Below are 27347 nucleotides of genomic sequence, written 5' to 3'. Positions count from 1 at the left end.
ACGCCTCAGGTGACGTCACGCGCGCCCCGCCCCCGCGGAACACGCGTCCCGTCCTCCCCCCGTCGACGCATGCGCGCGGCCATCCACCGAGACCGCGCAGACCCTCGGCGGCACCCGTAGCGCGTGACGTCACACGCACGCGCCGCAGTGACGTCAGAAGCAGGCGCCGGGATGCAGCGGGCGGCGCTGGGCGCGGTGCGGGTGAGCGGCGGGGCCCGGCCCGGCCCCGGGGGGCATCCGGTGACTTCCGGTGGCCCCCTCCGGCCGGGCCCCGGTGCCAGCCCCGTGCCCGTTCCCCCCCTCAGGCGGGCCCGCGTCTTTGCCCCCCCCCGGCCCGGTCCTTCGGCGCCTCCCGCCCGGTGCCGGCGGCCGCCCCGGACAAGGAGGCGCTGCTGGCGCTGCGGCGGCGCACCGGGCTGCCCTTCGTGCACTGCCGGGAGGCGCTGCTGCGCTTCGGCACCGACCTGCCGCAGGTGGGGGCGGGGGGGGAAACGGGGGGGCCCCGGGAACCGGGGGGGGGGCGCTCGGAGGAAACTGGGGGGGGACGGGACTGGGGGGGAAACGGGGGGGGGAAGGGGGGCTTGGGGGGGTCTGGGGGGGCCTTGGAAACGGGGCGGGGGGGGGGGGGGGACTCGAAGGAAACCGGGGGGGGCCTGGGAGAGGGGGGAGATCGGCGGGGGAGGGGGCCTCGGAGGAAACCCGGGAGCGGTGGAAAAGAAGCGGGGGGGGGGTGTTGGGGGGGGTCTGGGGGGGGCCATGGGGAGCATTGGGGGGGATTGTGGGAAATGGGGGGGGGGCGTTGGTGCTGGGGTGAAGGGGGGGCAAGGGGATGGGGGGGTCCCAAGGGGATGGAGGGGCGGGGGGGCAAAAGAAACCGGGGGGGGCTGAGGGGAGCTGGGGGGGCCGGGAGATGCCAGGGCTCGGGGACACCGGGGGGGCAGCCACAGCAGCCGGGGTCTGCACCCAGCGCTGAGTCCTGATGCGCGCCAGTGCACCCCACCGCACACCAGTACAAACCAGTCCCCCCCCAAGACCCCCTGGGGGTACCCCCCTCCCCCCCCGCTGACCCCCCCGGGGTGCCCCCCCACCCCCCGCGGCAGGCAGAGGCGTGGCTGGCGGCACGGGCCCAGGAGGAAGGCTGGAGCAAGGCCACCAAGCTGCAGGGCCGGGCGGCGCGCGAGGGGCTGCTGGGGCTGCTGCACAGCGGGCAGGCGGCCGTCATGGTGGAGGTATGGCCCGAGGGGGGACAGGGGGGCCCGGGGGGGGGCACAGATCCCAGCGCCTCCCCCCCCCTGGGGGGGGTCTCGCTCCCCACAGGTGAGCTGCGAGACGGATTTCGTGGCCAGGAACGCCAACTTCCAGCAGCTGGTGCAGGACGTGGCGCTGGCCACCATGGCTCATTGCGGGGGGGCCGCCGAGCCCCCTGCGACCTGCACCAAGGTGAGGTTCCCCCCCCCCCCCCCGCTTCCCCCCCCGGCGGGGAGCGCAACGCTCAGACGCAGCCTCTGCCTCTCGCAGCGCTTCCTGGGCACCGAGGAGCTCTCACGGGTCCGGATGGAGCCCGGTGGGGCTGAGCTGCGCGACCGCCTGGCGCTGGCCATCGGTGAGGGCCCCCCCTCGACCCCCCCGGCCCCCCTCTGCCCCCCCCCCCGGACCCCCATCCCCGCGGGACCGGGGCTGTGTCCCTGCTCCCCCCCCAGTTCCGTTCAACCCCCCCAGGAGGGGCCAGCTCCTGAGGAGCTCAGACCAGGGATGGGGGCAGCAGCTTGGGGGGGGGGGGGGGGGGGCGTGTTAAAAAAGCCCCCGGCTGCCCCCCCCCAGCCCCCAACACCCCCCCCCCCCCGACCCCTTTTCCATCTCCGCAGGCAAAATGGGCGAGAACATGGCCCTGCGGCGGGCGGCATGGCTGGCCGTGCCCCAGGGCTGCCACATCGCCTGGTACGTGCACGGCTCGCCGCCCGCCGCCGCCCCCCCGGCACCCAACACAGCCCCCCCGGCCCCCGCCCTGGGCAAATACGGGGCGCTGGTGGCGTGCAGGGCGGCGGGCGCCGGCCCCCCGGGCCCGGAGGCGGCCGCGCTGTGCAGGCAGGTGGCCCAGCACGTGGTGGGCATGGCGCCGCTGGCCGTGGGCTCCCCCGAGGACGAGCCGGGGGGCGAGGGCGAGCGGCGGCTGCTGGCGCAGGAGTTCCTGCTGGGGCCCGGCGCCACCGTGGCGCAGGTGCTGCGGCCGCACGCGCTCGCCGTGCTCGACTTCGTGCGCTTCTGCTGCGGGGAGGAGGCGGCGGCGGGCGCCGGGCAGGAGGAGGCGGCGGCGGCGCGGGGCTGATGGCGGCACCGGGGCCGCGCTCGGGGCTCGGAGCCGCCCTGGGGGCTCCCGGGACGAGGAGGAATAAACGGGACGAAGCCGGGATCCGGCCTCGTGGTGTCTGCGCGCTGCGGGGGGGGCGTCCCCAGTGCGCCGTGCCCCCCGCCCCCCGTTGGGCCTGGCCGCCCCATGTTCCCCCCTTCCCACCCCATTCCCCCCCCCAGTCCCCTCCGTCCGCCCCATCCATCCTGACCCCCCCATCTGTCCCATCCCGGTCCCGTGTTCCCCCCCCGTGTCCATCCCGTGTCCCCCCCCATCAGTCCCATGACCCCCCGTTGGTCCTGTCCCGTACCCCCCCTGCCCCATCCATGCCCCCACAATCTGTGCCCCCCCCCCCTCCCCCCCCAGCACAGAGCCCGGCACCTTTCTCCTTTTTTTAATTCCAATTCCTCCAAAGAGCCCCAAAACCAAGGGACCCCCTCTAAAACCAACCGACCCCCCCACAAAATGGCGGGGGGGGCGCAGCAGGACCCAGAGCCCCCCAGGATGGGGTTTTATTTTTTCGGGGAGGGGGCAGCTTGTGGCACCCCCACCTGGGGCCGGGTCCCTTTGGCAGGGAGAGGACCCCCCCCCCCCCCCCCCAGCAGTAGCACCTACATTTAGGGGGAGAGCCCCAACACCCTGGGGGTGTCCAATGGGGGGGGGACAATGTCCCCGTATTCTGTCTTGGGGGGGGACGGGACATGGGGATCCCCCCTGGGCCCCCCAACGTGGCCAGGTTGGGCCTGGGGACAGCAGCGGGGACACCTGGGGGGTGTCCGGCACCTGTTGGGGTCCCAGCACCGAGGTTGCCCCCCCCGGTGTTGTGCCCCCCCCGGTGTTGTGCCCCCCCCGCAGTGTTGTGCCCCCCCCCCCAGTAGCTGCCCCGCTGCCTGCGGCCGCCTCCCGGGCCAAGTGACCCAGGACAGGCCGGGCGCTCAGCGCCTATCCTGGATTACTTGAACCGGGCCACGGCCACCTCCGCGCAGCTCCGACGGCCCCCCCGCGTGCCCCTGACCCCCCCCCGGGTGCCCCTGAGCCCCCCCGGGGGTGTCCCCATCCCGCCCCCCCCCCCAACGTCCCCGTGACCCCATGGGAGCTGTCACCGCCCTGCCGGGGCCACCGGGGGGTGCCGCGCCTCGCCGGGGGGGGGGGCGCGATTTGGGGGGGGGTATTTGGGGGGTTATTGGGGGTAAGGAGGGGGGTTGGGGGGGCTCAGGGGGGGGTATTTAGGGGTGGGGGAGGGTTTGGGGGGGTTGTTGGGGGGTTATTTGGGGGTGTGGGGGGGCTATTGGGGGGCAGGGGGGTATTTGGGGGCTTATTGACGGGGAGGGGGCGTTTGGGGTTACTGGGGGGGGTTGGGCGGTTACTGGGCGTCAGAAAGGTGCTGGGGGGGTAGGGGGGGTTCAGGGGGTACTGGGGGGGTTATTGGGGGGTGGGGGGGGTATTTGAGGCATTATTGTGGGTAAGAGGAGGATTGGGGGGGTTATTGGGGGGGTAATTTAGGGGTGGGGGGGGATTTGGGGGGTTACCGGGGGGTACCTGGGGCGTTATTTGGGGGCGGGGGGGTTGGGAGGCTGCTGTTTGGGTCCGGGGGGGTCATTTTGGGGTCGGGGCGATTTGGGAGGGGTTATCTCGTGGGGGAGGGGTTACGGGGGGGGCGGGCAGGGCCTGGGGGGGGGAACGGGGCCGGGGGGGGGCACCGGGAGGGGGGAGGGAGCACCGGATCCGCCTCCCCGGGCCTGTCCCCCCCCCTCCAGCCCTGGGAGGCCCCCCCCGGGCGGGGGGGGGGACCCCAAGCTCCCGGCCCCGCCCCCCCCGTTCCCCCCCCCCCCCTTCCCCTCCCCGTTACCTGTGCGCCCCGCGGGGCCGCTCCGCGCCGCACGGAGCCGCGGGCCCGGTACCGGGGGGGGGGGGGGGGGGAACGGGAAGGGGGGGGGGCACCGGGGGGGGGAGGGGCGGTTTCCAGGCCCCCCCCCGCGCCGCTCGGCCCGGTCCGGCCCCGGGGGGGGGAGGGGAGTGAGGGGGGAGGGGGGGAAAAGGGGGGGAGGGGGAGGGAGCGGGGGGAGGGGCGCGGCGCGCGCCCGCCGCTTTGTTATTGTGGCACCGGCGGCGGCGCGCGCTCCCGCGGGGGGGGGGGGGGGCGGGGGGGGGGCCTTGAAACGGCCGCGGCGCGCCCATTGGGCGGCGGGGAGGGGGGGGCGGGGCTTGGGCGGAGGGGCGGGGCTTGCTGCGGGGGGCGGGGCGGGGGCGGGGCGTAGGGCGGGCGGCGCGCGCCCGGCGGGGTTTTGCCGCGCAAACATTGCGGGCGGGGCGGGGGAGGGGTCGGGGCCTCGTGGCGGAGGCCACGCCCCCCGCCCATTCACCCCTCTGTGCGGTGGGCGGGGCTACGGGAGGTGGGCGGGGCTACGGGAGGTGGGCGGGGCTTGGGGCGGGGGGGCTCCTGCTGCTGCTCCCCGTTTCCCGTTTGGTTTTGCCCCCCCCGCCCAGCGCCCTCGCACCTGGAGCCCCCCCCCCCCCCGTGCCCACGGAGCCCCCGAGCCTTACCGGGCCCAATCCTGCTCCCACCGGCGCTGGTTCACGGCGCTAATTAACCGCTGCTCGCTAATTAACGGCCGCGGGGTTCGCTGCTCCTGGGCACGGCCAGGCTGGCCCAGGGCTCGGGGAGGGGGTCACAAAACGAGGAGTCCCTCGGCCGCAGCTCCGTTAATTGCAGCACGAAGGCGAACGAGGGACGCACGGAGAGCTCCCGGCCCCGCCAGCAGCGCCCGCTAACGAAGCGCGGGTAATTAAATTAACGGCCCCGAGCGGGGGCGGCGTCTCCAGCCACCACCTCAACTCTAGACGGGGCTCCCCGCTCCCAGCGAGGTGCCGTTGATTTAATTCAGCTTCGTTTATTTTCAAAGTGAATTCGTGGAGAATCGAGCCCCCGCAGAGCCCCTGCGTGGATGCTCGTTAGGGATTAACGAGGAAAAGTCCGCCGGGTCGAACATCGCAGAGCAGCCCCCGTGAGCAGCGCTCACAGCACCCAGGGCACACAACGCGCCCGCTTACCTCCAGGACAGCGGCCACGATAGCAAAAAACACAATTTGTGCCCCAAAACCGTGGCGGTGCCCTGACTTCTTCTGGGGGAAGCGGCTGGGGAGAGTGGGGTGAAACCTGGAAAGGTTCAACGGGAGCTGAGAGATTCACCGGGAACACCTGGCCCGGTCGGAGCCAGCGCAGTGCGAGCGAGTGCTGAATGCAAACAAAAAGGTGTAATTGGTCAGAGGTTTAATTAGAGCAGAGATTTAATTAAAGGAAAGCGAAGCTATGACAAGTGAAACTGCATCCGTCTGGGGCTCAACAGTGTCATCGCAAACAATCAACCAAAATAGAAGAAAAATAATCACACTGATTTTAAACTCTGCTTGAGGATCGATTCTGGGCTGCAGGAGGGTCCCAGTGGCACCCAAAACTTCGTGAAATGGCACAGAAATGGCGAGCGGGTGCCAAACACGGGGGCAGCTTCGGGAGAGGGCTCCGAGAGGGAGCGCGTCCCGCCTGCAAAGCCGCTGGGAACCCAACGCCGCAGCTCTGCCCCTCTCCTGGCCCAGCCCGGAGCAGGGAAATCCATCGCTCAGCACCAGCAGGAGCCGCGCTGGGCAGGAACAGCGCGAAGCCGGGTCGGAAAACCAGCAGCGCATCCCTTCCCGGGCTGGACACAACTTTTTTTTTTTTTTCTTTAAATATAAAAATTTTGGAGGTACCTAAAAGCGCGACGCCGACCCCAACGGCGGCGATGCCTTCAAGTGGAGCTTCCCGGGTGCTCGGAGCCGCCGGCCCAGCACTCGGCCCCGCAGAGCTCCCCGGGGCAGAGCCTGGGCTCTGCTCCCCGTCCCCATCCTGCCCGGTCCTGCGCCAAGCCCGGCTGCCGGGGGGTTTCCTGCAGCACCAGAGGTCTCCGTTAACGTCTGCGCTGCCGGCGTCATCGCGCCACGACCGAGTCCGCGTCGACGTTGTTGAGGAGGAAGAGCTCGGGGCGCATCGCGAAGCCCAGCTGCTGCTGGAAGAGGCAAAGGAGAAAAGGGTCAGGGCTGGGGAACCGCAGCGGCCTCGGGACCCGGCCGCGGGACTCGGAGGTTTGGGGGGGTCTCTTTTTTTCCCAAATCTCTCGCGTACTGCATCGTCAGAGCGACTTTTTCGCAAAACAGGAAAAAATAAAATATTAGGGCTCTTGAAGACTCGCTGAGCTGTTAATGGCGCTAGTTAATTGCAAGTGCTTAATTAATCTGCAGGGAGCGTCACTGGAATCACTGAGGCCGCACGCAGCTTGGGAAGGGGCCGCGGTGCCTTCTGCCACTGCGCTGACCATTGCTTAAGGTATCGGATCGCTAATTATTTGCCACTCATTTGCTAATTAGGGGTTAAAGCAGAGGAAAGGCAGAGCTCGATGCGACACACACAGCCACTGCTATTTATTAAACCGCTCCAGCCCCGGGGCACGTCTACACACACGGTGATGCTCCAGAATCGCCAGGTTTGTCTGCAGAGCATCCCCTCGGCAGCTTTTAATTCAAATGAAGGGGGAAAGTAATTGAGTTTTGGGTGTAGACAAGCCTCAATCAGCACTACGTGATCACAGTTTGGGTACGGTTGTGTGACAGCAGCGGGGTTCGGGGGGGGAGCGGCCGCTCCCTGCCCAGGTGCAGGCGAAGCGCCCGGCGCTGCTTCACCCCGCTGCCGCCACCAACGTGCCAGTCGGGCTCCATGCACGCGGCCGGGCGCCCGCCGCGCCGCTTGGAAGACTTCATTTTAGTGCTCGATTCAATCAAATTTGGCTCACGAGATTCGGCTGCAGCCAATCAGACCGGCAGGCTCAGCGGGACTTACCAAGAGCGTCTTACCAGACAGACACAAAACCTACACGGCAGCGGTTAGGGTAGCGTAGCAGGCTTACAAAGCAATCCTTCCTCTTCAAACACAAAAACCAAAACCACACAAAGCTCCCCGAGAGCCAGGAGCAGCGCCCAGCTCCCTCGGAGGGGACGGGGAGGCTGCGGAGGGTTGGGTGCCCCCAGGTCAGAGCAGGAGCTGGCACTGGCCAGAGGCAGGAGGAGGGGACACGGGCAGGTGGCAGCTTCGGCCTCTGTCTGCAGAAGGGTTTTAGACCACAAGGGACAATTAGCTCGGTCGTTATACGAGCCCGTCCCGCGCCGCCCCGTCCTCAGGCACAAACCCTTCTTCTGTTAGAGCCACGCGCGGCTTGCGCCTCCGACCAACCCCCCAAAAAAGAGCCGAGGAGCCACGTTGAAAAAGTATCTGTCTTTTTAATCGAAAACGTAGTTTGTACAAACTGGTTCAAAGGCAGATACGGGGAAAAATCAGTGTCACGGGGAGCAGGAGCCACGAGGGACAGCGTGATGCAGAGACTCCTGCTCCGAGCTCCGGTCAGCACGTTACATCAGTAGAGCAACCAGGAAAATCCCCTCTGCAGTTACAAACCCCCAAACCCCAAACACACAAGATCAGAGATGATCGCTACAGCAGAATTACATGAGCCCGTGGCCACGGAAGGCAGACCCTTCGCCACTTACAGACAGGTTCATGCTCTGGCTTTTTGTTCGCACCGTGGGACAGGGGAGCTAGGCACAGCACCTACGGGAGCTACGGGGAGTGTTAATTCCAGCTGGAGTTTCCATGCACTGTTTTCTAATGCCTGCAAGATTTGGGGGGGGAGCAAGTAAAGCTCAGCTGGCTTCATAAAGGGCAGGAACAGCGTAAACAGCCCTGTCCAAGTCAAAACGGAGCCGTAGCACCGTGCGTTGGCTTTTGGCATCGTGTCACCCGCTTCTACGAAACATGTCCTCAGCACCACCCAGCACCCACAGCCCCTGCGCTCCGTGCACCCTCCACTCCCTGCCCTGCATCCGCCTCCCGCGCCAGCTCTGCCGGTGCGAGGCATCGCACCGAGCCACGCCAGCACGGGCGGCTCGGGCTGAAACTGCTGGGACCCACGGCGTGTCCCCAACGCGCCCGTCACCTTCCGCAGGAGAGCTCTGTGTAGGAGAATCATGAGCAAAACCAGGGCTCCCCTGCCATGCTGCCTGCAGAGCGTGTCCCAGCGAGGCCCCTCCGAGAGCCGTCGCCACCCTGCGACCGGGGAGCACCCAGGAAGATGCTGAAATCCCCGAGGAGGGCCCAGAGCCCTGCCTGAGCCCACTGGGGGTTGGTGCCACGCCGCGTGGAGGTGCAGGGCTTTGGAACAGGGATGTCAGGACCCAGCCCGGCTCCTGAGAATGTGCGGGAGAGGCCAGCAGCCACCAGCCCGCGTTTTGGGAGAGCTGAGCCCAGTGAGGGGCCGGGGGGACAGGCAGAGCTGCCAGCAGCTCTGTTCAGTGGAAGCGTCTGTGAACACAGGCTCTTTGCTCACACCAAACCACTCGTGCTGGGTCCTTCAGATCCACAAGAGCAGCTCTGTACCTAAAGATCTTCGTGGAGCTGTGCCCTGACAGCGCTACATCTCCCGGATGAGGAGAGAAACCTCACCGATAAACCTGGCTTCCAGCTTCCAGCACGGTTTTCATGATCAAATCAGACACAGGACACCTCACTGAGGCCACGCAGGATGTAACCTCACAACTCATCTGTCTCGGGAGAAAAGGCAGGCTGCCTTTTCTCATCAGAGAAGCCGAGGGGACTGCTCTCGGCATCGTCAGACTGAGGCTGCCTCCCAGGTGAAGGGTTCTGATTCTCCCCAGCGGATAACGGAACACGTTCCGTGCTGACAGAGGAGGGCAATGAGGGAGGTCACGTAGTGAGCTTAAAACAGGATTTGCACATCAGGCCCTGGGGTTGTGTTACAGCGATGACCGCACCGAAGGCTGATGGCACGCCCTGCAATGTGACTTTGTGAGCCACACGGCAGGGACTTTTGAGAACTGCAGTGTTTCCATGAATCACATCCATAGGAAATTAATTCACAAAACCATAAATAACCAGACAGATTAAAACTCTTTTTTTTTTTTTTTCCTTTGCTGACCACCAAAATCACATGCCAGGCAAGTTAAAAAACCAACATGACAATGCCAACACCGAGGCGTCCTGTCCTTACGCCAGGGGACGCTGCTCCGGCATCCCAGCTCCCACCTGCATGGGAGCTGCACGTGGCATTCAGCCTCACGGTGAATTTGAGATGTTTGCCCCCAGTGTTTTCCAGTGAAACATCAAATGCAGTCAGCTCACGATCCAGAGCCGTGAGCTGACTGCAGAGGTAGACCCTGAACGTAGTGTCACCGCAGGAGCATCCCTCCAACATGGCCCAAAGGGCGCACCTGGAATTTCCTAGCTTATTGTTCCTTTGATTCTGCAGCTGAGACCCAGTAATTACGTGGGGCTGGATTCTCACTGTGCTTTGGAATTTCTGCTACTTGGATTAAAATGCAAGGAGAGGGGAGAGCCTGCTGGCTGTAATGCAAAAACAAGGGGCTGAGGCAGGGCTGAGCCACAACGAGGAGTCAAGTCAGCAGCACAGCACCCTGCCCTCTGCTACGTGTTAGTGTCTGCAAGCAGGCGGCCTGCGTGCAGGTCCTGTAGTGCTCAGCACCGCTCTTACGGCTGTGATTAGAGGCGTTCAGCAAAGAAAACAACTGACTTTTTAGTATTTTTAGCAGCAACGCATTTCCCAGTATGTACATCTGATTTCCCACGCGACAAGCAGAGAACTGCACCAGTAATCCCTGTGCAAACCGCACATACACTTGTATATGTTCACACGGTAAACCATAGAAACGCACTGGCTCTGATGGCTACTCTCTGTGGAGGGGCGCCGCGGCTACTTGGCGGCGTGCGACGGGGACTCCTCCGTCAGCAGGGTCCGGGTGACGCTTACCGTTTTCCCGCAGGCCAGGAAGGAGACGCCCAGAGCGATCAGGCACAGCCAGGTCTGCAAGAGAAGGAGGCGCTGGAGATCAGGGAGACCCGGGTTGCACGGCCAGTTGGGGTAACAGCTAAATAAACAGTGAATTTAAATAGCAGAAGCGGAGTTCAGAAGTAAAACAAACAAGGCACTGATGGCATTTTGCTCCTCTGGCATTATTACAAATTCTCCTCCAACTTTTCACCTGCTGTGACTGATAAATGGAAGCCCTTTGGGGAGCTGCCAATTGCTACAGAAACAGCTGAAAGAGCCGGGGAGAGGCCGTGCAGGTTAGCAGGTGCGGCACAGAGGGTTCCCAAGCCGACCCGGCCACAAAAGCCTCAATTTCCCCATCTGCTCTGACTCCCTGGCAGAGTTTAATGCCTGCCAAACGTGACAATATTAACAGAGTGGTGAAAAAACGAGTCTGTTGATGTGTCCCCCCTACAGGGACACTCCAGACTTACCAAATAGGCGACGAAGGACAGGTAGACCACGCTGAGAAGCGCCGCCCCGATGTACAAACCCAGGTGGTTCAGAGACATGACGTAGGCCACCACGAAGTACATGTTGATGCTGCAGATGAGAAGGATCACCACTCCGCCGCCGATCTTCCAGAACCTGTGAGAAAAATCAGGGCACAGGGAGTGAAGCAGAGGGGCCACGCTTGCATCTGGGGGGTCAGGAGGTGAGGTCAGAAAGGCGTGCCTGAGAAAGCAACGCGCCTGCTCCGTCCCCTCCGTACTTACAGTCCGTTGGCAAAGTCATTCATGACACTGGGCAGGCTGGTGAACGTCAGGACCGGGATCAAAGCGAAAGGAAGCTGAAACATGCAACAAAAGGCAGAAGAATAAAGAGTGGAAATCGTTTAGGTTATCTCGGCACGGACAAACACCGCTCACAGCTGACAGCATTTCCCCACGGCTATTGTAAAGCGAGTCAAAGGGACTTCCCCTGGCTGGAAAAAGGAAGCAATCTGAAACCCTGGCGGAACCTCTTCACCTCCCACCACAGACCAGAATCAATCAACGCTAACTTCTCTGCTCAGCTTAGCACCAGAGCCTGAGACGTTCAGGGCTCCACGCGTTGTTCTGAGCCCCGTCCCTCACCTGGAGGCTCATGAGGACGTTTAAGAAGTCGTTCATGCCCGTCAGGTGCTCGACATCCTGAAAGATGGCCACGAAGAGGGTGGGGGTGATGGCGATGGAGCGGGTCAGCAGCACCCGGGCGAAGCGGGACCAGCGCAGATTCAGGAAGCCCTGCAGAGAAAAAGAGCAGCTGTGGGTGAGAAGAGCAAGGAGACATCAAGTGTGTGGGGGGGTGAGGGCAGGAGGAAAAGCTGACCAGTTTGAAAGGCACATAAGAGAATTTCACAGAGCTTCCGTGTGCTCCGTGAAGGGAAATGACCGATATTAGCTCTAAAGGTTCATGAAGAGAGAGAGCAGGGACAGAGGCAGCTGTTAGAGCGCTCATTACCTCCATGACAAACTGTCCGGAGTACGTCCCCGTCATTGTTGAGCTCTGGCCTGCAGCAAGGATCCCGATTGCCCAGATGTAGAGAGCGGCGGGGCCAAAGTAACAGCCCAAAACGACGCCCTGGAACAGAGATCTGCAGGTTCCCATCTGCTCAGTCCCAAGTAAATCCCCCGTGGCCAGCGCTTCCCATCATGGGCACAGAGTTGGAGGAGAAGCAATAATCCATTTGGAGAAGGAAAAGCACTCCCCACATTTGCTGAAAGTAAGGCAACGCCCCGTGGACTCCCATCTTAAGAAAGGGGATTTGGGGTGGATTTAAGGGAAAACTCTGTCATGGCCAAGCTAATAAAAGAGGGCAATAGGCAGAGCAGGGGTGTCTCCGGGGTCAGGTTAGATGCAGCACAATTAGCAAAGGGATTGATAATTGTGCTTGGGCATAGGGCGAGGCTCAAGGACCTCCTGAGCCCTCTTCCAGCTCTGCTTTCAGCAACGTCCCGGGCTCTGTTTACCCAGGAGCTTTAGTTTACTGTTTAGCTGCTGTTAGTTTACCAGCAGCTAACAGCCAAGGCTGTCCCGCCCCGCAGGTCCTCACCCCTTTGTAGATGTCCACCTGCAGCGTCTGGTTGTCGCTGGGGAAGAGGGAGGAGTGGGGGCTGCTGGTGTTGGCGCAGACCTCGTGCTGCAACGAGACAAGGGCAGGCGGCTCGACCGGCTCTGCAGGAGCGCTGGGGCCCCTCAGGCTGGTTTACACGGGCAGCTTCAGCACCCGTCGTCTTCCCCCCCCCAGTTACACACAGAATAAGTGGGCTCTGCTTGACACAGGGGCACTGAGGAGGCCCAGAGCCCCCCTGCTGCCCCAGCAGCCCCACGGCTCGGCATCAGCCCAGAAATCACAGCCGTGTCCCAGCCCCACTCACCACATCCGCATTCGTCTTGTCAAAGAAAGCCTCAGCAAAGACGGTCACCACAAAGATGTTGATGATGAAGGAGACAAAGAGGGCTATGCAGGACTCGATGAAGAAATACTTGTTAGCCTCTCGGACTTCCTTCTTGTTTGCACGGTTCACTTGCCGGGACTGAAAGGGAGATGGTGACAACAGCAAGTTTGACAAAAGGGAACTGGATATTCCACTACTTCTAACTCTAAGTATGTTATATCAGACTGGCAGTGGGACACAGGTCACCAAAAGTATGGAGAACACGCTGAAGGGAAGCAAAACTACGAATGTGCAGAACAAGCAATGAGTTGGCATCTAAAATGCTGACAGCCCTGTCAGCGTGGCTGTGCTAGCTCGGAACTGGACGCGTCCGACATCCAGGGACCCAACCAGCCTGGGGTTTGCTGTGTCCCCTCGATAATAAATGCTGACTCTCCAAGCTCCATGGCTGTGACCGCTCAGCACCGCCGAGCTCCCCGCACAGCATTCCCCTCTCTGCATTCCGCAGAGCAGCTGCTCACCTTGACCAAGGCAGAGTGCAGGTACATGTTGTGGGGCATGATGACAGCACCCACGATGCCCACGGCTTGCTCCAGCTGCGGCGTGCCGCAGTTCTGGCAGTAGGGGATGAAGAGCCCTTTCAGCAGCTGCTCCTGGTCAGGTTTTACTGTGACGTACTGGGCACAAACACACAAAAAAAGGGGGGGTTTAGTGTGAGGTGCATCGTGCAGCAGCTTGGACTGCCCATCTGAAAATACTCAAAAACCAAAACGTGGCCACCGTGGGGAGGCAAAACCACACTGCGGCAACCGTGTGCCATTTAGTTAAGGCAGGGATGCTTCGCTGAGCAGCACGCACCGGTGCTCGCACTGCAGCGTGCACAGCAGCTGGGTGCCAGCCTTACCCCTCCGTACAGACCCAGCTTCAAACAGCCTGCATTTCCCAGCTGCAAGTACCTCGTATCCGAACGTCAGCGCCATGATGGTGATCAGAAAGCCAAAGAACGCCTCCAGTTTCCGCAAACCTGCAAAGAGAAAGAGACTGTCAGCGTGCTCGGGAGGGCCGGACCTGATTTCCCTTCCAGGATTCCGCCGGAGGAATTACCGTATTTGTCCAGGAAGAGGAACACAAAGGTGTCGGCGATGGTGATGAGCACGCCGCCCCACAGCGGGATCCTGCAGGCGGGCGAGAGCAGGCGTCAGCTGATGAACCCCCCCCCCACACCTCCCCCACCAGCACTTCAGGGTCAAAAATCTCTTTTTCCTTAGGCCATCTGTTTGGGGAAGGAACCACGCTGTGAAGAGGTTTGTTTGCAGTCTGACGAGAAGTTTGCCTACACGGGACAAGACCCCGGAGGTTTATTTTCTGCTCAAAGCAGCAAATAAGCAGCTAAGAGCTCAGCATAGCTCCGATAAGTTTTTTATCCTCAAATCTAGAAAGCAAACTGCACGTCTGCAGCAAGGACAGGAGCGAGCGAGACTTTAGCAGCAAGTTGGTACAAAAAGGTAGCTTCCTTGGAGGTTTTGATTTCCAACCTTTGTGGCCAAAAAGGGACATCTTCCTGGCGGTCCTTTACTGGGAATACAAAACTTGCCAGGGAGGCAGCAGCCCAGTTTTTGGCACGTATCAATTACAGCTAAAAAAAAAAGGCAGCCACCTACAGTTCTCCTTAGAGCCAAAGTAAATCGGGCACCAGCGGCTGAGTCATCTAGGACAGAGCCAGCACAGCGTGGGTGAATCACCCTCCCCAAAGAGCTTATTTTGGGAGATTTATAGGAAATAAATGAGTACATTTGGCACACACGACGTCCCTTTGTTAATCCTAGAGGGGGGCACTCATTTCCTGCGTCCCTGTGACGACAAACCCAACTCACTTCCCCATCGACAGGAGGTTGATGGCAATCGCCGAGCCGATGACTTCTTGCATGTCGGAGCCGATGATAGCGAGCTCGACCATCAGCCACAGGATAATCCGAGGAACCTGGGGGTACAGAAACAGCCCCATCAACAAAGAGAGGGAACAGCTCGCTTCTCCCTGTAATCTCCGAGAGGTACACGTGATTACGGGGACTGCACACTCCGGAGCTGTTGCTTTTCCCTGCTTTGCTGCTTCCACATCGAATGAACGTGCGGAAAACATGTTGACAATTGGCACTTGGGGCTGGTCTGGAGCAGAAATGCAGGTTACCTGTGGCAATCCCCAGGGGAGGTTCCCGGGTCACTTATATAACCTCAATTACTCGCCTCAACAGATATCGCGCGTTGCGAGAGTGAAACCAGCGGGCTCTGCGTGCTGACGAGCCGGGAGCCCTTTCACACGGTCACGCCAGTGACGAGGGTTTGACAGGACGGGGACATCACCGACTTCCCCAGCCCTGCTCAGCCGCAGCTGAGGGCGACGCATGGCTCCGCGGGCTTCTGAAGCAGGGGGATGTACCGCGAGAAAAGGGTCTTGTTCTAAACATGCCATTTCTCTCCTCGTGATGCCTTGTGCTTATCTAACCGACACGTATTTCAGCTTGCCTCGGGAACTTAGGGAGGGAGGATCCAGACAGAACAACTGAAATCAGGGTTTTTTTTTGCAGGCTCTGGCTGCGAGTCACTGCCAAGTGCCAGGACACTCACCACACCTCCCTCCTCCTGCCTTCCTTCCTGCAAACGGGGAAAACACCGACGGGACCTGAAGCGTCCCCGAGCCGCCTCCTGCCAACCCAGGCCCTCCTTCAGTGGGACAGCTCTCGGGCTGTGATTAAAGCCTCTCTCTAAACCTGCCTTTCTTCCAACCACGCAGAAGAAATCAACTTAATCCCCCAGCTCCCCGAACAATAAAGATACGAGACTGAAAACATATTTTAGCAACCCAAACACCTTCTCCCGTGGAGGATCTGGCACAGTGAGTGGCAGGAGAGGCGGAAGAGCCCCCGGCCAGCTGAGCGGCGCGGTCACCCACCTTCTGGTACTGCCGGTGGCAGACCTCAGCGAGGTGCAGCCCCGTCACCACGCCGAGGCGCGCGGCCAGCCGCTGCAGGAGCAGCCCGATCACCGTCGCCAGCAGCAGCACCCACAGCAGCTGGGGAGAGAGGAGGGCACCAGTGGGTGCGTGGGCGCAGCGGGGTCCCTGCATCCCGCACCCGCCTGCCAAGTCAGAGTGCTTTTATTTTTTAACATGCATTATGAACATTTGGAGGCTGTTTTTCGGGCTTGGAGCTGGCGCAGGAAGGATCCGAATGCGTTACCGGCTGCAGAGGGCACATGGGTGCCTCGTTTCCCCCTTCCCCACCCCCAGGCTGCTTTCAGCCCAGCACCCCTGCCCTAAACCAACCGGGAGCACCATTTCCAGTGCTTCCCTCCCAGGTTTCCGTGCTGACCTTAAACCCTGCGACGGCCCCAGACTGCAAGTCCGACTCGATGTTGCCCGGGTCCAGGTAGGCGATGCTCATCAGAAAGCCCGGCCCGGTGAAAGCCCAGAGCTTGCGGAAGCTGAAGCACGAGTGCTGCGATGGGGAAGGACGGGGACGTCAGCGCCCAGCTCTGCCACAGGGACGTGGCGTGCCCCAGAGCAACCAGCGTGGCAGAGGTTTTGATGTTCATTGCCCCGGTGAGGTCGGGCTGCTCCTTCACCTGCTCCCGAGCCCCGCAGCCATCGCTGCCCGCGGGGACAGCCGAGGACCGGACCCGGCGTGGGAGATGAAGCCTCCCACGACAGCAGGAATGTCACCCCCCTGCTCAGAGCGGGACAAAGCCACACTCGTGTGCTCCCTTTACCCCATAAGGGAACAAAGAGCCAACCTCCCCTCCCCTGGGCTTGTGAAGGGCGATTTCTCTGCTCGTTGGCAGCTCTTGAGCCAAATCACCCAGATGAATCATTAACCCCAGGGCGAGCTTGGAGACCCTTCGCCCTCCCCTGTCCCAGCCCTGGAGCACGCTCCCAAGCTGCACACGGATGCAGCCGGCTCCCAGGGGTGCTGCTCCCCTCCAGCACCCACCGCCTGCAGGACTTTTTCCGGCCCGATTTCCGGCTGGGGAGGCACCCACCGTCTCATCCTCGGGGATGGGGATCTTGCTGTCGAAGTAGGTGGTGAAGGGCTCCTCCGAGGAGGTGTCCGGGGGCTGCAGCGGGTTCCTGCTGCCAGAGACGGTGCTGATGCCGTCCCCGGAGCCATCTTCTGGGGGAGGAGCAGAGGGGGAAAGGAAGGAGAGAGTGAAAAACCTCACGGGAGAAACTTGGCAGAGGCTCTGCAAAGCAAACCGTGCGTGTCCCGGCCTCGCGGCTGGCTGGCACGGGTCGGGTTGTTTGTAAAGACAATCAACAAAAAGAGCACGGTGCGTGACCAGAATCATCGAGGAGCCACAGCCAAGAGCAAGGAGCAAGGAATCGTCAAGGAGCAGAGCCGCTGCCGCTTCTGCGGAGAACATCGCCCCGAGCTCCCCTGGCAGGCGAGTTTTCAGGACGGTTTCTACTCGTGAGCAGGGTGTGGGGGTCACCCCGGCAAGGAAACTGCAAACTCCTGCCCCTAAGACCCGTAACATCCCGTGAAGAGCCCTAACGTCCCGTGAAGAGCCCTAACATCAGCCGACCCCCCCCCCCAGCCCAGCGGCACAGCGGGGCCGTACTCACTTCTGCTCCCCGTCCGCGGCATTCTGCTCCCGGAGCCGCGCGCGCCGAGCACCCGGCCCTTGGAAGGGGCCGACCGCCACGGGCCGCTCTTTTACCAACTTTCCTATTGCATCATCAGAGCAAACTGCAGCCCGTCAGCTCCTCCTTCTTCCCGGCCTCCCAAAGACCTCGCGGCACGCTTGCATAATGGCTCCGGAGCCGGCCCTGCGCGGGGGGAGCCGGCGGTGCCGGGCTGCCCGGGTTGAGCAAGGCCGGGCGAGCCCCAGGACCCGGGGCTTGGCCCCGCTCCGGGCAGCGATGGGCACACGCTGACCCCGTCGTGGTTTTTTTGTTCTTTTTTTTTTTTGCAGAGGGGGGGGGCGATTGGAGACGTGCGGGGGGCGCTTACCGTCGGGCGTCCTCAGGTCCGTGTCGGGGGTCCCCATGGCTGAGCCCTGCTGGTGCTCCGGGGACGGGTCTAAATGGGCCGTGTTGGCTGCAAGGGAGAGGGGAGGGTTTGGTTACTGGGGGTGCCGAGGAGGAGACCGAAATCCCCCGGGAGAGCGGCTGCCACCGGCAGGGACAGAGTTATTTCCCCCGGGGGAGCTCCGGCCACAAGGCCGGGAGGAGGGAGCAGAGCACCTGGCCGTGTCCCCGTGCCTCTTGTGAAACTCCAGCTGTGGAGACAAGAGGGGAATTTCCTTTCGGTGCACAAAAACCGCATTCCTTCCCTCCGGGCAGGGGTGTCGGACCTACACCGCGCCCTCACGGAGCATCCAGAGCTCTTCTGGGAGCAGGACGCGGCCCTTGCACCATTGACCCGGGCAGAAAGGCGCCGGGAGCTGGGGCAGGACGCGCAAAGCTGGCCCCAAAAGCCAACCCCAGAGCCCGCAAGGACACCTCGACGCACCACCAGCACCTATCGTAGGGATGTGGAGCGCTTCATCTCCGCCAGCGACCCCGTGCATTAACGGGGGGAGCTCCTCGTAATACGAAGACATCAAAGGAAAACATCCAACAGCTATTCAATTTAAGCGATTCGAACCGATTTTAGGTTTGTGAAGATTCACTTGCTGCTTCCACCAGCAGCAGCAAACCCCCAGCTACGAAGGCTGCCAAAATCACCCAGAGAGGGCAGCGAGGCCGCTGCTTGCTGGCGCGACACGATCGCTGTTCCTCCGTCCGCGCCCTCGAGGCTGCGAGCTGTTGACTTTTGGGCGAACAAAGCAGCCGCCGCGCCCCGGCAGCCCCGAGCTCGCCGCTTCTGGCAGCAGACAGCCTCGAGGGTCTGCTCCGGAGCAGAATTCCCGCTGGATGCCACCGCGCAGAGCTGCGCCGCCGCCTGCCCCGTCCCCTCCAGGGCCGCCGCCGTGCCCGGGGGGAGCGGTGGCAGCCCCGCGGCCCCCACGGTTCTGCCCGGACCCCTCCTGCCCGGGGGGAGGCACGGAGCTTTCCTCCCACGCACACTTCCACTATTTCCTTCCTTCTAGGCTCACGCTTAAAGCGCTGCCCCGAGGGCTCCTCGGATCAGACTCCAGCACTAAGCCGTCTTTTCCCCGGCTCCCCGCGGAGGAGCGGCGCTCGCCTCGGCTGCCGGCCCCACAAGCGCTCCCGGCACAGCCACCGGCGAGGCGGAGGGAGGCGAAGGCAGGGCGAACGCTCAGCACGGCGCTGCCTGACCCCGATATCTGCTTGCCAAAGGCGGCCCCGCGCAGGCGGGAGGCAAATGGGCGCCACTATCTCTGCCGCGAGCTCCTCGGTTCGGAAGCGATGAGGGGGGCTCGGCCCCGCTCCTACCCCCAGCCCCCGTGGGTCTCACCGTCACCGTGTGGGTCCGGATTCGCTCCCTGTGTTCACACCCAGGCACGGCGGCCGCCTTCCCAGGAGGAAACCCGCTTGGGAATGGGGCGAGGAGCCGAGGATACCGTGCAGTCGCTCTGCTCCGAAGGCAAAGCTGCTACTACTGGGCTTTTGATACCCGTCTTTTTGCTGATGAGCCTCGGCCCTTTGGGTCTGTTCTCCCCGCTAGCCGGAGGCAGAGCCGCCGTCTGTCACGAGGGCTGCACGCTCGGCGTGGGTTATCGGGCAGCCCCAGTCCCACGCTGGGAACAGTTCCTGCCGCTGAGGTCGTGGCATTTGATTTCGAGCTTTGATGTTGCTGCTTTCCTCAGGCACCGGTAACTCTTCCGGAGCGCCCCGGGGCCCTACGGGGCCAGCCCTTTGTGCAATGGTGCAGAACTCCCGGCCACATTCCCTACGGACGCCGCTGCCCTAAGAGCAACACCCACAGAAGCCGAGCGGACTGCAAACCAACCCCTCACCCTCCTGCTCCAGACCCTGACCACCTTCCGCGCCACGGCAGCGCCAGCTATGGACAAAAACCGGGGTTTTCGGGCAAAAACCCGCGGCAGTGCCCGCTTTGGTTCTGCGGGATCCCCTGCACGCCCGGGCTCTCACCCACCCCGGCACCCGACGGGCGACGTGGCTGAAGGTACGGGGTTGCTCAACCCTCGGCTCTGCCACGAGGCCTCCCGGCTGGCTGCCGGGTTAATGAGGCGAGCTCCTCCCTGCTAATTGCACCGGGAGAGGCCGTGGCCAAGGGCAGGAGGGCACCGAGCCGCCCCCGGCCCACCGACAAGCGCCGGCCCCACGGCAGTGGCGAGGCTCGGGGCTCGGAAACGTCCCCAGAAAGCCAGGCCGAGGGGGGCAGGCCGGGGCGAGGAACGCTGAGAAGCACGAAACGAAGAGGCGAGGAGCCGGGCAGACCACGGGAGCGCCGTGCCCGCGGTGCCGGTGTCACCGCCGTCACCTGCCGGGGTCACCCCCGGCAGCTCCGGCCTCCGGACCCCGGCCCGAAGCGGTGCCAGGGCAAGGGGACGCGTGAAGCCCCCACGCCCAGGGGGAGCCCCCCCGGGGGCTGGGGTTCCCGGGGGTCCCCAGGCGGGGCCGTGGGGGTGCTGGGGGCTCAGGGATGGGGCGGGGGGGGCAGCGTCTTGGGTCTGGAGGCATCAGCCCCCCCCGGACTGACCCCGTCCCTCACCTCCTCTGGGGGATCCCGCAGCACCCCGGGGACCCCCAGCTCACCACCAACACACACAGCCCCCCCCCAGCTCAGCCCCAGCACCCCAGGGACCCCCCAGCACCCCAAGGCCCCCACCCAGCCCAGCACCCCCAGGCCCCCCCTCAGGGCCCCTCCTCGCCCCCCCCCCCCCCTCCCCAGCGCTCCCCTCAGGGGTCCCCCATCGGCACCCTGAGGGGGGGCCCTCCCCAGCCCCCCCAGGGCTCCTCCCCAGCGCCCCCCCGGGCCTCAGGGGGCTCCCCCTGCCCTGCCCCGGGCCCCGGCCCCGCCGCTCACCGCCTCGGCCGCCCCCGGCCGCCGCCGCCGCCGCCGCCTCATGCCCGGCCGCGGCGCCCTCCGCCGCCACACCGGGCCGACCGCGCTCGGGGCCGCTCGGCTCCGCTCGGAGCCGTTCGGGGCCGCTCGGCTCTGTTCGGGACCGCTCGGCTCGGCAGCGTTCGGAGCCGTTCGGCGGCGCTCGGCTCGGAGACCTCGGAGCCGCTCGGCTCCGTTCGGCCGCGCTCGGCTCGGAGCCGCTCGGCTCCGTCCGGCGCCGCTGGGCTCGGGACCGCTCGGCTCCTTTCGGCTGCGCTCGGCTCCGTTCGGCGCCGCTGGGCCCGGGAGCGCTCGGCTCCCTTCGGCTCCTTTCGGCCGCGCTCGGCTCCGTGCCCGGTGCCGGTGGCACCAGCCCGGTCCCGGTCCCGAGGCTGAGCCCGCCCCATGCGGCAGCTGCAACCCATCCAGAACCATCAGACAACGCTGGTTTTTTTTTGGGAAAGAAAGCCTAGTTTTGGGTCCTGTTCGTTTTTCTGGCTGTTTTTCAGCAGAGAAACGCTGCTTCTCCATCACTCCGGGCTGCTCCCGTGAAAACTCGCGCAGCAATTCTCCTCACGAAAGCTCCGACGGGTTACGCTGGACAGGCACCAAAAATGCCGTCCCCTCAAAACCTCCGCGGGGCATTCCGAAAAACACCCAAACCGGAGAAAAAAACGGGCGGCCCGGCCGCAGGGCACTCACTCAGCTCGCAGGTGGCGGGGCCGGGCTCCAGGCGGTGCCTGCGGGGCATGGTGCGAGGCTCGACGCCGCTCCTGCTACCGGGCGCCCGGCCGCCGGCTATAAGAGGTGTCCCCACCCTGCTGCGCCCCGCGGGCAGAGTCCCCCGGGGGGCCGCGGGGCCGCCAGCCCCGGCCATGCCCGCCCTATCGCCCGCCGGACACCCCCCAGGCGGTCGTGAGCTTTGATGCGGGCCTTCGCCAGCGGCCTTGCGTGCTCCCGGGCGGCGTTATCGTCTCCCGGCACAATTAAAAGGGCTTTTTGTCGAGCAGCAGGAGCGCTCCTGTAATTAGCGAGCGGGACGGTCTGGACTCTGCTCCACCGGGGCTGTTTCAACGATTAGGGACCCAACCGCCGCCGCGGCGCATTTCCCAGCTGCTGGGACGTGCAGCGCTGATAAAGCGTTATCCCTCCGGGGCTGGATCAATATGGTGAATTATCACCGAGCCCCAGTGGCCCGAACCCCAGGGGTGCAGCACGATAACCCCCGGCTTTCTGAAACCGGCAAAAGGCCCCGGTGCTCCTGATAAGCAAGCGCTGAATGCACAGCCCCGCAGGAGCGAGCACGTAGGAGCCGCCGGTGTGCGTGACCGGCCCCACGCGCTCTGGCTGCGGCCGAGGGCGGCTCCAGGTCCTCCTTCAGGAGGACTTTTCCTTTGGGAAGGCATCGCCCGGGGCTCGGGGGGGGCTGCTGGAAAGGGGCACGGAGGGTGCCCCGTGCCGGTGGTGCTGGGGAGGGTGACGGGGGAAGGCACCGGGGAGCCAGGAGCAGCCGTGATGGTGGCGGGGCCGGTCCCTGCGGTGCTTGTAAGGTCCAACGGGGCCCAACGAAGGCCGCCAGGCTGGAGGCCTTGGTGCAGAGGATGGACGGACAGCGGGGGCCGGTGCCACCGGGGCTCGGTGCCGAGCAGCAGCAGTGTCCCGGGGGGGCGGGCAGCAGGGGTAGGCCCACGAAGCGGCTCTGCCCGGTGCTCCGTGCCTCGCTAGGGGGTCCCGAGACGCAGAGAAGAGCCCCGAGCCCGCCCCGTCCCCCCCCGGCAGCGGGGCTCCCCCCTCGCGGTCCCCCCCCCTCCTCCCGGGGCCTTCCCCGCACCGGGGAGCCCCCAAGATGGCGGCCCCCAGCGGCCACTTCCGGCGGCGTTCACGTGACCGCCCGCGCACCGCCTCCCGCCCCGTCACGTGGGCGCCCGCCAAGATGGCGCTGTGCCGGGCGGGGGCTCGCGGCGCACTTTGGCGGCTCGGCCCCGGGCCCGGCCCCGCCTGGGGCCTCCTGGGGCCGCGGCCCGCACGGGGGGCGCTGAGGTGAGCCGGGACCCCCGGTACCGGCCCTAGATCCCCCGGTGCCTCCCCTGGGAACCGGCCCTGGGACCCCTCCCCCTCCCCGGTGCCATCCGGGGGACCCCCTGTGCCTCCCCTGGGTGCTGTCCGTGGTGTCCCGCGTCCCCCCCCAGCCCCCGGTGCTGGCCGTGGACCACTCGGTACCGGTTGTGAGACCCCCACTACCACCCCAGGACCCTCAACCCCTCCCCCCGGTACCGGCCGTGGTGTCCCGTGTCCCCCCCCCAGCTCCCGGTACCGGCCGTGAGACCCCCGGTACAGGCCCTGCACCCCCCCGGGTACCGGCCGCGGTGTCCCGCGTCCCCCCCCCCCTCCCCCTCCGGTACCACCCCCGAACCCCTCACCACCCGCCGATTACCGGCCGTGGTCCCCAGCACCCCCCCGGTGCCCTCAGCTCCCCCCCGGACCCGGCTGTGCCCCCCAGCCCTGCCCTGCCACGGAGGCTCCCGGGGCCTCATCCCCCCCCGGGGGAGCTTCGGGGGCGGGGGGGGCAGCGGCCCGGGACCGAGCGAGCTCCTCACCGCCCCCCCCCCCCCCGGCCACCCCCCGCCGCAGGATCCCGGCGCGCGGCTGCTCCGCCAAGGCCGGTTCCCGGGGCGCCCTCGCCGCCCTCGTGCAGGGCGTGAAGCGGCTCAACGGGCACTACGAGCGGTTCCTGCAGCGCTGCTTCCCCCGCTTCTACGCGCTCTACGCCACCTTCACCGGAGGTGGGGGCACGGTGGCGGCGGTGAGACCCCCCCCTCCTACCCCCCTCCCTTCCCGCGGGGCCGGGCCGGAGCCCGCCCGGCGCGTTCGGCTTCCCGGGGGAGCCTCAGCGCCGTTCCCGCCGCCGCAGGGATCCGGTCGCTCGTGGTGGAGGTGAAGGAGATCAGGAAAATCAGGCAGAAAATGGCCCGGCAGAGGCTGAGCGCTCAGCAGCTGCCCTACCGCGAGATGGAGAGGCTGCGGCAGGTGCGGCTGCGGGGGGGAGCGGGGCTGTTTTCAGGGGGGGGGACATGAGCGATTCCTGCCCCAAGTCGGGGCCCGGGAGCCGTGCTCGGGGCCAGGACGCTGCTTTTGGGGGAGCTGTGGGGGTTTTGCCCCCTGGCTGTTTGGTTTTCTGCTGAAAATAAATTCCCGCTTCGGTTTCCGCCGCAGTTCCGCAGGGACGTGATCAAGGCCATCCCCGTGGGCGTGCTCGCCATCCCGCCCTTCGCCAACTTCTTGGTCATCGTCCTGATGTGAGTGCCCCCAGTCCCCGACCAGCGCCCGCCTCAGGGGGGGCTGCGGGCTCCTCTCCCGGCTGGCGCTGGCGTCTTGGGTTTCGTGGAATCGCTTTTTGGAGCGACAAATATAGGCAGGGCGCTCCTCGCTCCGAGGCACCTGCAGCTCGGGGAACCCGGCCGGCATTTCGCTTTCGCAATTCCGCCCGCCGCGTGCCCGGGACCCGGCCAGGTCCGTGCTTCTCCCCAGCTCGGCGGGGCACAAACATCCCTGGCACGTCGCTGCCACCCCCAGCTGTCCCCTGGGAGCGCTCCTCTCCCTGCCAGCTCCCCTGGCTCGGGCTTCCCCTGCCTTTCTAAATCCTGGCTGTCGTGCCCCGCGAGCCGGTGAGATTCCCCGCGGGGCTCTCTGCGTCGTGCCGAGCTCCACGACCATCGGCGCAGCTGGGAATGCCCTGCTGGGAACGCAGCCGCCCCGCAGGAGCGTGCCGCCCCCCCCCCGAAGGGCAGGAGCTCGCCGCGGCCTTGGGAGGAGCAGATCCCGCAGGGAGAGGAGCTGCCCCGCCGCAGGACGCTGCTTCTGCCTCCGTGCAGCGAGCGAGGCCGTGCCCGGCTGGTGCGTGCGTGAGTCAGCCCCTCCTGAGCCCCCCCCTCTTCTCCCCCAGGTATTTCTTCCCGCGGCAGCTCCTCATCCGCTACTTCTGGACGCCCAGCCAGCAGGTGGAGTTCCTGGACGCCTACCACGCCATCCGCAGCGCGGCGTACGCGGAGGTGCTGGAGAGCTTGGCCCTGGCGGCGCGCTCCCTGCCCCAGCCCCAGCTCCAAACCCAGCTGCAGGAGCTCTGCGCCAAGGTGGGCGGGGGGTTGCGGCTCCCCCCCGGGGGCTGAGCGGCTCCCCAGGGGGCTCAGCGGTGCCCAGCGCCCCTGGGAGGCGTCGGTGACGAGCGCCAGGGCTCTTGCAGGTGCAGCGCGGGTCCCAGCCGCACGCAGCCGAGCTGTACGCCGTCAGAAGCCTCTTTTCGGGGCCCCCCCTGGCCCTGAGCAAGCTGCGTGTCTCCCACGTGGTGAGTGCCGCTCTCCTCCTCCCCGCGGCTGCGCTGTTTTGGGGTGTGCTGTGAGAAAAACCTCATTTTCTCCAGACGGGACCTTCTGGGAAGGTGTTTTATTCACGATGGCAGTGGCGGGCGTCCTGCCAATTAGGGGAACATTTTAGCAAACGAATCCTAACCTTTTATTCCCTACTACCCGACACCTGATCGCCTCCCCTGTTTCCTCACTGGCTGAGTGCTTCAGGTTCACAGCCTACTCGATGCTCCTCTGTACCGTGTATGCACAGGTTTTTTTCTCCAACCCTTTAATTTCTCCTTTTTCCCCTTTTTTTTTTTCCTTCTCCTTTCTTATGTTTTGGGAACTCGTGATTTTGTTTTACTGCTCCCGCACTGCTCATCCCGTGTTTCTCGAGCTTCCACCTTATTTTGGAGCAGGGAGGCAACAGAGCTCGGAGAAGCGTTCGGAACAGCGACCTGCCCAGCGTTTCTCCGTGCTGTGACTATGCAGCTGCCGTTGGGTGGCTCAGGTTGTGCCCGAGCCGTCCCGCTCCGCGCTTGCGTGGGCTCACGGGGTGCGTGCCTTGTTCTCTGCTCCAGAGGGCCCTGAGCCACGTCCTGTTCCTCACCCCCCGCCTGCCGGCCTTCTTCCTGAGGCACCGCCTGCGCAGCCACGTCCTGGAGATCCGGCACCTGGACCGGGCCCTGCTGCGCCTGGGCTTGGGCCAGCTGTCCGAGGAGGAGCTGAGAGCGGTGAGGGAGGCTCCGGTGCTGAGGAGGGGTCCCAGGGCGCTCCCCTGTGTGACCCCGGGGCCCGTTGCTGCCCCCCCCATATTTTTCTTCCCCCCCCCCCCGTGCAGGCTTGCTACCTCCGGGGCTTGAACTCGACGCACCTCGGCATGGCTGAGTGCAGAGCGTGGCTGGAGCAGTGGCTGCGGCTCTCCTGCAAGCTGCAAGGTGAGGGTGGCCGAGCGGCAGCTCCTGCCTGCTGGGGTCGGGGGGGGGAAACGCGTTTTGGGGAGATTTCGCTGGAGTTTGGCTGGGAAAAGGCTCAGGGCGCAGCACCTGGGGAGTGGGACGCGGGCTGTGTGCCCCCTGAGAGGAGGACACGGGTGGGGGCTGAGGGGCCCTCGTGGCGGCAGGCCCGAGCCCTGCAGCAGGCCTGGGGGAAGCGAAAATGGGAACGGGAGGGAAATAAAGGACAGGGAACAGAGCAAAAAGCTCCTGGGGAGCTCCCCAGCCCCCCGGGGAGGGGACAGGGAGCCCCCCAACCCCCCGGGGAGGGGATGAACACGCCGGGAGCGGTTTGGTTTGCAGCCTCTGCTCCCTGCCGCTCACCCCCTGCCCTTGTGGTGCAGTGTCCGAGGTGTCCCTGCTGGCCAACAGCATGGTGCTGCTGTCCCTCAACTACCTCGGGGCCAAGGAGTGAGCGTGGGGGGGCCCCGGCTGCGACCCCTTGCCTGCGGCATCGCGGGGGGGCTTGCGCTCCCCCCCCACGGCCCTGGCACCTCGGGCAGAGTTTCGGCGGTGCTGGGCAGAGCCTGGAGCCGACCAGCGGAGCCCCGCGCGCCCTCCAGCCATCGCCGCACCCCGAGGTGCAGCCACGCAGGTGAAGGGGGGTCCCCGTCCCTCCGCGCTGTCCCCGCTGCCCCTCACGGCTCCGTTTCACCTCCTGACCTGCATCACTTTACGGATGGGGGGGGGGAACAGGCGTCCCCCCCCTGCCTCCAGGAGCTTCCCGTAGTGCCTCCTCGTAGTGGGTTGTGCTCAGCTTGGGTCCTGCTGCCCTCTTCCCTGGTGCGGAGGGGATCCTGGGGTCGTTTACTGAAGTCTTAATGCAAACAGCTCCTGAAGGGGGGCGAGGGCCAGCCCCCGGCTCCCCCGGGACCTGCCCGGGGGGGGGGGGGGTCCCTGTGTTTTGTTCCCAGGGCTGGGGGTCAGCCCCTGCCCTGCACCGAACCGCTGCGGCCACGGACGGCGCTGGGAAGGACCGAGCTGCACCGGCGGCGAGGACACGGCCTCCGGCAGCGCTCAACACCGGCAGCGCCCTGCCCCGCTCGGGTTCTGCCCCGCGCTTTGGGCTCCTCGGGAAAGGATTTGGGGGCAAGAGGCCGGCAGCAGCCTGCGGCGTGCTCCCCCCGTGTCCCCGAGGGACTAAACCCAGCCTCTCACCACCTCTGTCCTAGCGCGGTCTGTGCATGAGAGACTCTGGAGTGAATTTCAACCTGCTTTACGTGTTTTATTAAAGACAAAAGCAAGCGAACCGCTCGCCTGGCTCTAAAACAGCTGCCTCTGTCCCGGTGCCTGCTCGCCTTTCCCCATGGAAGCTTCCTGCTGCCCCAGCTCTGTTTTTGCCCCGAGCAAAAACAGCCTGCTTTTAACGCCCTTTAAGGCCAA

General features: G+C 65.0%; 3 protein-coding genes and 1 long non-coding RNA gene across 11 annotated transcripts; 3 read left to right on the top strand and 1 right to left on the bottom strand.

Moving 5' to 3' along the window:
• Window positions 1-43: 43 nt before the first annotated feature.
• Window positions 44-2410, top strand: TSFM (Ts translation elongation factor, mitochondrial). Of its 2 annotated transcripts, XM_066985745.1 has the most exons (6): window positions 45-201; window positions 306-473; window positions 1101-1229; window positions 1318-1440; window positions 1519-1603; window positions 1866-2410. In XM_066985745.1, the coding sequence occupies exons 1-6, from the start codon at window positions 172-174 to the stop codon at window positions 2324-2326; spliced, it is 996 nt and encodes a 331-aa protein (XP_066841846.1). In that variant the 5' UTR covers window positions 45-171; the 3' UTR covers window positions 2327-2410. The 2 variants fall into 2 exon arrangements, with proteins under 2 accessions (XP_066841845.1, XP_066841846.1); XM_066985744.1 differs by having other exon boundaries at window positions 44-201; window positions 1318-1603.
• A 1716-nt stretch (window positions 2411-4126) lies between these two features.
• LOC136788063 (uncharacterized) lies at window positions 4127-6070 on the top strand. Its single transcript, XR_010827070.1, has 2 exons — window positions 4127-4244; window positions 5061-6070. It is a non-coding gene; the product is annotated as an uncharacterized lncRNA (long non-coding RNA).
• SLC11A2 (solute carrier family 11 member 2) lies at window positions 5602-20767 on the bottom strand. Of its 7 annotated transcripts, none has more exons than XM_066985793.1 (17): window positions 20609-20767; window positions 17663-17749; window positions 16692-16822; window positions 16025-16150; window positions 15607-15726; window positions 14531-14637; window positions 13761-13831; window positions 13613-13680; window positions 13178-13333; window positions 12636-12794; window positions 12311-12397; window positions 11719-11838; window positions 11352-11501; window positions 10992-11065; window positions 10710-10863; window positions 10216-10269; window positions 5602-6390 (listed from the first exon to the last, which is right to left on the bottom strand). In XM_066985793.1, exons 2-17 carry the CDS (start codon window positions 17697-17699, stop codon window positions 6313-6315), a joined length of 1692 nt encoding a protein of 563 aa, XP_066841894.1. In that variant the 5' UTR covers window positions 17700-17749; window positions 20609-20767; the 3' UTR covers window positions 5602-6312. The 7 variants fall into 7 exon arrangements, with proteins under 7 accessions (XP_066841894.1, XP_066841895.1, XP_066841892.1 ...); XM_066985794.1 differs by having other exon boundaries at window positions 16692-16819; XM_066985791.1 differs by lacking the exon at window positions 20609-20767 and having other exon boundaries at window positions 10121-10269.
• Window positions 20768-22457: 1690 nt separating this feature from the next.
• LETMD1 (LETM1 domain containing 1) lies at window positions 22458-27218 on the top strand. The gene is made up of 9 exons (XM_066985803.1): window positions 22458-22666; window positions 23258-23409; window positions 23538-23653; window positions 23840-23922; window positions 24570-24756; window positions 24867-24968; window positions 25551-25703; window positions 25811-25907; window positions 26309-27218. The coding sequence occupies exons 1-9, from the start codon at window positions 22473-22475 to the stop codon at window positions 26377-26379; spliced, it is 1155 nt and encodes a 384-aa protein (XP_066841904.1). The 5' UTR covers window positions 22458-22472; the 3' UTR covers window positions 26380-27218.
• Window positions 27219-27347: the final 129 nt, after the last annotated feature.

The sequence above is a fragment of the Anser cygnoides genome, chromosome 32 (assembly GCF_040182565.1).
Source record: "Anser cygnoides isolate HZ-2024a breed goose chromosome 32, Taihu_goose_T2T_genome, whole genome shotgun sequence".
In the NCBI taxonomy this organism is placed as follows: Eukaryota; Metazoa; Chordata; class Aves; order Anseriformes; family Anatidae; genus Anser; species Anser cygnoides.
This window is presented reverse-complemented; position numbering and strand designations above follow the sequence as displayed.